The 11,243-nt window shown below is 42.9% G+C and overlaps 1 protein-coding gene across 2 annotated transcripts in view; it reads right to left on the minus strand.

Annotated features, from left to right (window-relative positions):
• UNC80 (unc-80 homolog, NALCN channel complex subunit) overlaps nt 1-11,243 on the minus strand; it is a 140,433-nt gene that overhangs the window by 35,666 nt on the left and 93,524 nt on the right. For both annotated transcript variants that reach the window (XM_026088569.1, XM_026088561.1), the window contains exons 38-44: nt 10,213-10,396; nt 9,418-9,512; nt 8,402-8,491; nt 7,662-7,763; nt 5,135-5,315; nt 3,740-4,008; nt 936-1,070 (exon numbers count right to left, since the gene is read on the minus strand). In XM_026088569.1, coding sequence (XP_025944354.1) covers nt 936-1,070; nt 3,740-4,008; nt 5,135-5,315; nt 7,662-7,763; nt 8,402-8,491; nt 9,418-9,512; nt 10,213-10,396 — 1,056 coding nt within the window. The remainder of the gene's footprint in view (nt 1-935; nt 1,071-3,739; nt 4,009-5,134; nt 5,316-7,661; nt 7,764-8,401; nt 8,492-9,417; nt 9,513-10,212; nt 10,397-11,243) is intronic.

Genomic DNA, 11,243 nt, shown 5'->3' on the forward strand with positions numbered 1-11,243 from the left:
CTGTTTCAACGACATGCATTTGTGGTTGATTTTCTGAGGGCCTTGTGCGTCCCAGGAATCTTTATCTGGAGATTCTGGAGATGTGCGCATCTCTCTCTCTCACTCTCACTCTTCTCCCACTCTCTCCTCTCTCCCACTCCCTCCTCTCTTCTTTCTCTCTCAAATATATATATATATATATATACACACACACACACACACACACACACACATATATATATATAGCAAAGGGCTCACCTAGACTTCAGGAATTCACTAGTTTACTGCTATCAAATAATAAGCTTTGCCTTGACTCAGCAGATTGATGCTACAGTGGAAACATGATCTGAAAATGCACAGCTTTACTTCCCAGAAAAAGCAGATCTTTGCTGCCCTGTGAAGGAGTAGGTTGTACATGCTCATAGTTTGATGTGGCAGTCCCCCTTTAAATTAAAATTGCATTAACTTGTTTTAACTCACTAAAATGGTAAAAAGTCATCAGTGGATGTTTCAAAACATGGCTAATCCAGTCTTAGAGATCACATGCAGTAAAACTTGGCAATAAGCTTTCTGTTCTTATTGTTGGATTCTAAGAAAGGATTTGCCATGTGTTTAAAGTGCTACAAATCATTATTGTCCTTTTATAACTTACTTGTACACAGAAATTTAAAGTGAGACCACATTTACCAGTGGACCATTATCTCAGCATCTTGCTCAACAGTGACCATCATCAGATGATTCAGGAGGTAAAATAAAGCATAAATCAACTGACGAACAAAAGCCTGCGGAAGCAAGTTCAGGAAATGGTTCTGGCAGCACTGAGTGGAGTAAGTGCATGATCAATAAGAACTGCGCTTGCTTCTCCCCTGTTTACTCTTTGCGAACTCTGACTGATGGGGGGCTGGCTGCCTACACAGACTTCCCCACACAGAGCCCAGGCAATGGCTTTTACTCACAGGGAACTCCAGGAGAGGAGCCACGCTTGCAAACAGCTGCAGAATAAAGGGCTTGCGATGCAGAATGTAGAACTGGCGGCACGCAAACTCAATTGCTTGGCGTAACTGTGGGTTGCTTTCATAGTCAGCATATACCTAAGCAAATGAAAAAGGACATAGAAGTACTCCTCTAGTGGAAGGCTCTCCATCTCCTCACCCTAGGCAGAATCAACTACAGCCTTGTCATTCCTGACATGTTTTTAGAGATGGAGGCTTGACTGCTATCCCAGGCTGTGTTTTAGGTCCAGACTACGCATGGAAAAAGGGCTTTCTTGTGTCAAGCTTGAACCTGCTTTGTCACAACTTTGGTCCGTTATTTTTTGTCCTCTATATCAGAGGTAGATTCTTCCCCTCTCCTTTCTAGAAGCACTTTGCATGTTTGATGCCACATAGTCCTTTCTCTATCAATCTGTACCTTTTTCAGTTAATCAAATCCCAGCTCTTTCCATCCTTTCTCATGTGTCATGTTTTCTAGATGTACCTCCACATTCTAGTCTTGCACTCCCTTCAGTTAACTGCAGTTTTTAAAGAAGTGTAGTGCCTACAACTGGACAGAGCCAGCACTCTGAGTTTGGAGCACTGCTGATTGTAGCAGAATTATTCCATGTGCCTTTCACAAGATATAATTCTGTACAGTCACCCCAGAAGAGCATTTGACACCTTTTTTTTTTTCTTTTCTTGTTTTTTCTTTTTTTTTTTTCCTCCAGCAGCAAGGCACTGTTGATTCATGTTCAGCTTCAGATCTATATCAACTCCAATATTCTCCACTGCAGAAGTGCTACCGAATCAGTTAATTTTCCTTCCATATTTATGTGCCTGATTGTGCCTAAATAAGAACCTACACTTGTCCAACCTGATCAACATTTGTTTTGTTTTTCCCTTTTTTCAGACTGCATCTCCAGTTTGTCAAGATAATTTTGAACTCCCAGTCTATCCTCCAACATGCTGGCAGTTCCTCCCACCTTTAAGATATTTTTAGGTTTTCAGAGCGGCATTTCCCCCAGAAGGACCACTGAACCATGCAGACAAGGTGTTCTCAAAGATGTGGGATTTGTTCCTCAGTTATGTAAACAGTATAATTGGCTAGGAACAACTTCACCCTGCTTCCTTCTTTTGTCCATTTCAATTGCCTGTCTGTACTTCTCTGTAGGCACAAGTCTTCAGGAGGTTTGGGAGTGGGCGGGGGAGGGCAACAGGCAGGCAGGATGGAAGGATTTTCTTGATATTTGCTGGCAACAGGTAATGCTGAAATTTTATGTTAGTGCAAATTTGACATTACAGCACAGGGTTCTTGAAGGTTTCTAAAATATTACCAGTGTGTGAGATCTCTGCAGAGATGCACTCACTATCCAGCAGCCCAGCAGGCTGAAGAGACTAGTATGCCTCTACTACAATCACAAGCGTCTAGCATGGTTACAAAGACACCCAATCAACACGGCCTGTTACACTTGCCATATCGCATTAACAAAAGAGAGGGGCAATAATTAACAGTATATGCATTTCACCAATGAAATCAGAAGAACCTGCTACACAAAGAGCCCTGTAGGGGCACATGCATGGATGCACCAGGAACCAAGCTATTCACAGCTCGGGTATGTTTTAAACCCAGAACTGGGAGAAGAACTTATTTGTGATGACCACAAATAAACCAGCTGGTCTTGGGTGGCTGGAACTGATATGTGAGGCTCTGGAAAAACAAACAGGGTCAGCAACACTTTAGTTGTCTTTTGGAATTACTTTTTTGCCTCCCAAGAGTGCTATTTTATTAATTTGATAGCTGGCAATAATTGGCAATGGGGGAAAAAAGGAAAGAATTACAAAAAGTAACTTCTTTCAGTATGGAAAATGAAAACAAAGGGAGAGTCCTTCACAGGACTGAAAGGCTCCTGACAAGTATTTCAAATGAAATTATTTTATTTCAAATGTCTTGTTTCTGATGAATAAACCTAAGCCACAGACCTGGATCCAATTCACTCACCTAACCATGCAGAGCATGATATTAGAGTTTCCAGTTTCTATAGAGTTTGTATAGATAGCTAAATTTATCACCGGTCCTAACTACTGAGCATTGTTAACTATGTTAAAATGAATATACATAGGAATTGTCATGATCATTGTTTCTTTTACAGAAACAAGAGTTTTATCTGTATTTGCATTATAATGTTAAGTCTCTATTTAAATACCATCGTCAAGTCCTGCAGAAATAATCTTTTTGTCTGGAAGAGAATGATATTGATGTTTTTTATTTTAGGTATCTAATTTTTCACAAACGTCAACAGGAAGAAGGACATGGTTAAGCACCTTGAAGTGAAGAGAAACTCTACCTCTAATACTTGCCATCTATAATATTTTCATCATTCAAATGAAAAGAGAGCATACATTTTTATTTCATAAACACTTAGCATTATTTTCTATTGCTATTTAAATTACAGGTAATACATTTATCATACTTGAAGAAGTGAATACAATTTAGTTTCAATTAGCAAGTAGCTATTCCAGATATTTCAACTATTCCCAAATTTCAGCCATCCTTGGGAGGAAAAAAGCACTGGGGGAGACTCAAGCTCCAGAAATTTTCCAGAAATTTCACATTTCTATGTGGAAGTACCGGTGAAGGAAACAGATATTTATTTACTTACAACAAAGAAGAAAAGAAAATGTAGCATTGGGGCTGCTGAATTGGGCCTTACCATCTTGATTTGTTGTTTGTCTTCTCAGGGCCCCCAAAGTCGGTAACTTCACTGGGACTCAGGGAAATGGCTCACCTGCAACATGCTCGGGAGGACCCACTGGTATCCACTGAGGGAGAAGAGGTGGTTAAAGTGCACGGCTGTGTTGATGACTGTGGCAGCATACTGCCTCAACAAGGCACTGTCCTCAGGGTGCAGGATCAGAGCACCGTTGAAGACATTCAAGAACAGCATGATCTCATCCCCCCAGGGGAACTCGCTGGGCATGCCAAGGAACATCTCCTCCAGCAGCTTAATCCACAGGCTTTTCTGAAGAGTGTCAAGACCAAAGAGCTCTTTCCCAGCTGTGAAGAAGAAGGCAACAACAATCAACCCTGCCCACCACAGCCAGCCTCACAACACCAGAGGCCAAAGGCCTCCACAGAGATCCCTCCCGCAACACTGACCTTTTTTGCCTTCTGAAATGAGTTCACCCATCCTGCACCTCTACAAGTGCCCATTGGGCTTGGTGAACCTTGTTTAAAAGCAACAGACTTGAAGGCTAAGAGTGATGACTATCGCACAGCTCATTTAATCTGCTCCCCACTGGTTGGAAATTCTCATTCTCTTACAAGTGAAAGCTGATCTGAGCTTGTACATACAACCAAAAGTTCATCATCTGCCTCACGCAGCTTGGACAGTTGTACAGATTCATGCTGTAGTTTTATCCTCAAGTGTCCCACACACTACAGGACACTGATACATAGTTACAATAATGCTTTGGAAAGCAAGTGACTGCAGGGTCTGTTACAAAACCTGCCAATGCTTACAACTCAGCAAGAAACAGCTTCTAGCACAGCAGCCTGTTTAATGCCCAAATCAAACTGGAAATCCCAGCCGACTTTCAAGGCAAAGTTTCTAAAAGGAGGAGGGCTGTTTCTGTGTCCCTACATCTTCATTGTAGGTCCACCACTTGTACAAAGTGGTCAGTAAAGGGCTCTGAGCTGTCCTTTTCAGCTGTAGTTATGCTGTGGGGTCCCAGACACTTTCTCTGAACTGGGCTGCAGGTGCTTGCGTTTGAAACACCGGCCCACAGACAGGATGCTAGGAATGCAAGTGTGGAGAGTGCTGCTAACTGGAGCTCTGAATCACAGTTTAGAGAAATCAATAGAAAGACTCTCATTATAGAAAAAATAAGGTCCAGCTCTAGCCTCATACATAATTTTAATACATAATTATGATACATAATTATAACATATTCTGGCTTGGATGCAAAGAAAGCAGCCTTGCCTGCAGACCTCTAACACAGCATAGCCTTTACTGCTGTTGTGCTTGCATGCAACATCTGTGCATCATTTTTCCTAGGAAGAGGTTTTTCATCAGCCTTCAGTAGTGCTACAAGCCTGTATGTTACTAAGGCAAATGAAGTACCTCACAGAAACCTTCTGGGCCCAGTACAACCACCAGAGGAAGCTAGCAAAAAGGCCATACCTTGGGGGTCGCTAAAGAGCGAGAACTCGGCATCAATGGCACTTCGGGGAAAGGAAGGCAAGCGGAGCAGGTCTTCCTGGAGCATAGATACATGGGACTGCTTGTGGGCAGTAGGGATTTTCTGTGTCAGTGATATGAGGAACAACACCCGCCCCACCTCTTCTAGCTTGCGGGTGAACACCTGGGAGAGAAAAAGAGACAAGGAGCAGAATCAATCTGGTCAAAAAGCTCTTTAGAAAATTATATACGCTTTTTGAGGTTAGCATAGTCCTTCTGCAGCTTTCTCTGATGGGCAGGATGCTGCAGTCCCAGAGGAACATGCTGAATGTCACAGGGGCTGATGCTGCACCTTTCTCTAGAGTTGACTGACCCCTGTTTTTCAGCCCAGCTCATCAAAGGTGGATTATGTGTGTAAAGTTTTAACAACACTTCAGTCAGGTCTTATGGAGGGACCCAAATGGCTTTCAAACACTTTGCAACTATGTTATGGGGTCTTTTGCAGATCAATGTAAGCTTTGCCTGTGTAAGCCCCAAGCTGGTCAACGACAAACCAACTCCAAACTGAAAGCCATACAGTTGTGTTGCTCTCTGTAAGGTCTCAGACAGCAGTCAGCATCTGGTTGAAATGGTTATGTACCTTTGGGTCAAGGCTGGCTTGTGTCTAACCATAGCAACTGTATATATGGTTGCAAAAGAAAGACAGTCATAAAACATAAAAAGCCCTGTTGACTTCAGATGATCTATTCTGGTTTACACCAGCTGGGAAACCTAGTTACACTGTACCAGCCTCCTTTAAACTTCTGTCTGGGAGGACTAATCAGACAGTAGCTACTCTATTTAGGTGCTGAGAGTAACTGTAAGGCAGAGTGATGCTCAGTAGCAGAAGCAACTGTCTTCGGGAACAGTTTTGAGACAGGTCTTAGATACCGGGCTGAAGCCAAAATTTGGAGCACGTGGCTTAACGTGTGACAAAGCTCAGCTTCCCACGTCCTTGAGTTGCTAGGACCTTGCTGAAGTGCACTCAGCTTAGAATTGGGTGCTCACTCAACAATAAAGAAAGTACTTTCCTATGGATTGCTGCTCTGTGGGCAGACTCCACCACACCGTTTTCATTGCTGAAGTTGGATATTGTCCAACACCTTGCTGCATGACTACAGAGAGGCTAGCAGATGCTTGATTCAAGTTTTACCTTAGAAATACTTTGGCCTCTAAGTCTTCTAAATAGAAGAATGTGGAATGCAAAATGATACCCTGAAAAATCTGGACAGGCCATTTAAATCTTTTTGGGTGATGTGGGGCATATCAAACTCAGATTTGATATGTGAGACACATCTCCTAGACCCACAATGAGAATAATCTCTGGCAGAGAAGCAACCCAAATGATCTCAAGTCGTTTCAGTTTTTCATAGATTTTCTGCTGACAGGTGCAGCACATGGGATATTTCTCTACTCTGTACTGTACACATATGAGACAGCATTAACTACATTTGCCATTATTCTAGCTGTTAGCCACTAAACTAGCTTTACAGCTGCTTTTTATAACCATTCCTGATGATAATTTCCTGTCCCTGCACTAAAGTTGCCAGGGATACAACTACAGCAGCTGCTTTTTGGCTAAAATAATAAAGCTGTTAATACTGAACTCTAACAGTGTAACCACACTCCCCTCTGTCTTTATTCCCTGCTTAGTGTCATCCTTTCCGAATACACCTAGAGCAACTTTTCCCTAAACACTCAGTCCTGTGCTAGCGAGACAACCCTGCCTTTGTGGGAGAACAGAGCAGGTGGCTTTCTGCAGGTGGAGTGAGCTCAATACTATCGTCTTACTCTCTAAAGAAATGATACCCTGAAAGGTTTGCAGCACATTAAAGGCACTGCCCTGCTGCTTTAGTTAGGGTTTAGCTCCTATGGGAGACCTCCTGGGAGCTGCACAGCATTAACAGGACCAGACAGGTTATCACATCACGAGGCTGGAAGATATGGAGGACAGTACCCTCCTGAGGGCAGAGATTCCCCAGATGAACCAGTCACTACTGCTGTGCCTCTGGTGGTGGTTTTGCTAAAAGACTAGTACCTGAGAGCAGGACTAGGAGGAGAGACAGGAAACATTCTCTGTAGTGAGAGGACAGAGAGGAAGGTAGAACAGATGGTTCCAGCTCCAGAGCCAGACAGACTTCTGAAGAAAAGGCCTCAAAAAGGTTCTTAAAGAGCCAGAGGCAGTGCTGAGAAAGGAATAAGCATCCTTTGAAGCTGAGGCAATTGACATTGTTTGGGCTAAGGGTAGGAGAATGCAAAATGATCCGCCTAAAAGAAACTGGTTGGAGAGAGGGGGAGGGAATTAACATTGTGTTCTTTGACTCTTCTCAAAATACCATACACCTGTCCAATGGCACCAAGGCAGATTTCGTGCCAATTGCTGCTTTTCCAGCAAAGCTCAATATCTGCAGCATAAACCTTTGAAGGGGAAAGGAAGGTTTATTTACAGAGGTTTGTTTCTGGGCAGAGATGTTTGGTGACAGTAAGATACCTGCTTCTGAATGAGCTCTTGACCCTTTTCCGGATGCATCTGCACCAGGTTGAGCTGGGGAGAAACTGACCTCCGGAAAGGATAAATGTCACGCACATAGGTCTGCCAGGAGAAGAAACAATAACATGTATTTTAAACAAATACAATTGTAACAGTATCACTCATCAGGACTGAATAAAAGGCCCTTTAGTGGGGATCAGGAAACTGGCACTGGTAAAATAAAAATGCTATCTCCTCTCCTTCATCACTCTCAGAAAGTGTGCTAAACCATGGGCAGGGGTAGAAAAACCCAAATCATTCCGCCTGTACCGGAGGTGTCCAGATACAATCCAATTCCAGTCTTGACACCACACAGGTATTGAACCAAAGATAATACGTGCAGCCTCTCAAAAGAAAAATCCGAGAAGACATTGTTTGAACCTTCTGAAGCTTTCAGGTAGGGGCTTGCAGTCAGTGTCAAGCATCACAGAAGAGCATAAATAGAAGAGAAATTTGCCCTCTCTCTTTTCTGAGAAAGTTAGAAATTAATGACTTAAGAGGAAGGCCTCCACTTCTGTCTCTTCCCTCTTCTAACAAACTCCAGTCTTCCACCACACACAACTAAACATCAGAGATGTGGTGCCACAGGACAGAATTCTGGCCATTTACGGACTGCCTGTTTTCCTTCAGGTAACCCCGATGTTTAAAAAAGGATGAGATAAAAAGAGCAAAATCATCTGTACCTTACACCTTTGCCTCACCTTGTTGTAATGAATAAGATTCCATCGCTTATCCATCAAAAAGTAATGAGAAGACTGGGTTTCAGGTATGTTAAAAAACTCCAAACACTCCTGAAGACAAAGAAAAAACCCCCACCTTGTTACTTATTAGCTGTCTTGTACAAAGACTACAATATCCAAAAAATTACTATCTAGTTAATGTATAAAGGCCCAAACCTGAATGTTTCAGTCAGGCTGATACACTCTTTAGGCACTAATTCTCAATTTCCTTTTTTAATCAAAAAATATATGAACATGTTTGTAACAATCAAAACATGCTAGTATCACAGTCCTGAGGACTGATGTTACTTATTTCTATGTCTCTCTTCATATTAGGTGTATTTGTCTGGCTAAATGATTCATATGGATATTGTAGATTCCATTTCCATACTATGTACTCACCAAGTTTTAGAGATAGGGGATGTACAGAGGCACTAAAGTTCAAATCCTTCAAAGCACTGAGATGCCCAATTCCAGTTTGTCCAGCTACGTTGTGTGTCAACAACAAGCCTGTTTCCTACGTGGCTCAGTTAAGGTCATCAGGAAATCTTTTGACAGAAAAGGGGATTGACCTCACATTTCCCAAGATATCATCATGGCTACTGAACCATCACTTCTGATCGTGATCATTCTGTTTAGTCTTTATAGTTGATTAAAACAAACACTTCAGTTAGTTACATATTTATCCAAAGAATAATATGCAGCAAATACCCAACATGCTGCAGTTTCTTCAAATGTAGTTGCATTTATGGGGTTTTGGCTGGCTGTGAGGTCAGGGCATTTCTATTACCCTTTAAAACGGGATCCTGTTAAACAAAAACATAACAGTTTCTTGCAACCAGCCTCTCCTCATACGAAATCAGAAATGTCTGTCAGAGCACAGCTTCTCTCCTCCACACTGAAACAGGAAGATCAGGCAGAACCTATTGCTGGCATACAGATACGGCAGCTGAATCTACCACTAAGTGGTTTGTCCAGTTCAAAAAACTTACTCTTACCTTCAGAAGAGCTTCAAACTGTGTGTCCTCATGGACTGGTAACTGAGTTGGGATGTCACACTCGTTTTGTCCATGCACAACAAGGGTCTTTGTGCCTAAAGGAAGAAAAGCAATTGTATTCTCCCTGGCTGCTTTTAGTAACTCAATTTCAAAATATTGCCCATGGAGGAAAAGTGATAGTTAAAATTCATTCCTGAGCAGATAGACAATGTCAGTCCTGTCTGGAATCTATTATGCAGTGTTAGCACAGCCTCATACTTCCATATTTGAGAAGAAATTGACCTGTTCCTAAAGGACTGAGCTAGCTTTAGCAGCAACAGTCACTCCAAGGAAGGAATGAGCCTAAAAGGTCAGGCCTGTTTTTCAGCAGGAAATCTCTTGCCTGGCTCCTAAAGTCCTAGGCTCACAGCATGGTCCTCTTGGTCTTTCTCAAGACTTAAACAAGAGGCTGCATCAAATCAAACTGGCTCTGAATGATACAGTCTTACAAGGATTCATCCCACCAGCCTTTCACAGGCCAATTGGCACAAAGCTGAGCTGAACAGATTGTTCTAATTCACTTTCTGTTTACTTCTTTCAGAGCTCTTAAAACAGCTTTCTGGCTCTCCAGGAATTAGAGTTGGAATTTACTGACTGAAGCCTTAATTCAAGGACAACTGACTTCAAATACGGAGCTTTTTGAAGCAGGGCTTTTTCTGATCCAGTTCTGATGGATCTACCTTTTGGCAGCAAAGTGGTCGTAAACAAATAAGTGAACTTAGAAGTGAAAAAGCTCTAAAGACTCAGTTCTTATACCTGGCATTGAGGCAGTCACCAGCAATTTCACTTCACACTGTTCCTTTTTCATAGTCTGTTTGAGATCCTTGAAGAAAAGGCCCTCTACGTAACCCACCACTTCCCACAGGAAGGTTAGTGTGGCAGAAATGGCATCCATGCCCCATTCACATGGAGTACGTACAAAATACATGATCAGTCCCACCTGCAGGTAACAAATAAGAGGAATATCAGGTTATACACACTCTAATAGTGCAGGGCATTGTATAAACAAAGGACAAGAATATCTTTCTTCACTCAGAGAAGGATTAATTCATTAAACTAGAGTTACTGAATGCCTTCTTTGCTTCAGTCTTCACTGCTCAGGCCAGCCCTCAGGAACCCCAGACCCTGGAGGCAAGAGAGAAAGTCTGGAGAAAGGAAGACTTTCCCTTGGTCGAGGAGGATCGGATTAGAGATCATTTAAGCAAACTTGACATCCACAAATCCATGGGCCCTGATGGGATGCACCCACGAGTGCTGAGGGAGCTGGCGCATGTTATTGCTAGGCCACTCTCCATCATCTTTGAAAGGTCATGGAGGACAGGAGAGGTGCCTGAAGACTGGAAGAAAGCCAATGTCACCCCAGTCTTCAAAAAGGGCAAGGAGGACCACCCAGGGAACTACAGGCCAGTCAGCCTCACCTCCATCCCTGGAAAGGTGATGGAGCAGCTCATCCTGGAGGCCATCTCCAAGCATGTGGAGGAAAAGAAAGTGATCAGGAGTAGTCAGCATGGCTTCACCAAGGGGAAATCATGCTTAACCAATCTGATAGCCTTCTATGATGGAATGACTGGCTGGGTAGATGAGGGGAGAGCAGTGGATGTTGTCTCCCTTGACTTCAGCAAGGCTTTTGACACTGTCTCCCATAGCATCCTCATAGACAAGCTCAGGAAGTGTGGGCTGGATGAGTGGACAGTGAGGTGGATTGAGAACTGGCTGAATGGTAGAGCTCAGAGAGTTGTGATCAGCAGTACAGAGTCTAGTTGGAGGCCTGTAGCTAGCGGTGTCCC

This window comes from Apteryx rowi, unplaced genomic scaffold (genome assembly GCF_003343035.1).
Source record: "Apteryx rowi isolate R43461 unplaced genomic scaffold, aptRow1 scaffold_12, whole genome shotgun sequence".
In the NCBI taxonomy this organism is placed as follows: Eukaryota; Metazoa; Chordata; class Aves; order Apterygiformes; family Apterygidae; genus Apteryx; species Apteryx rowi.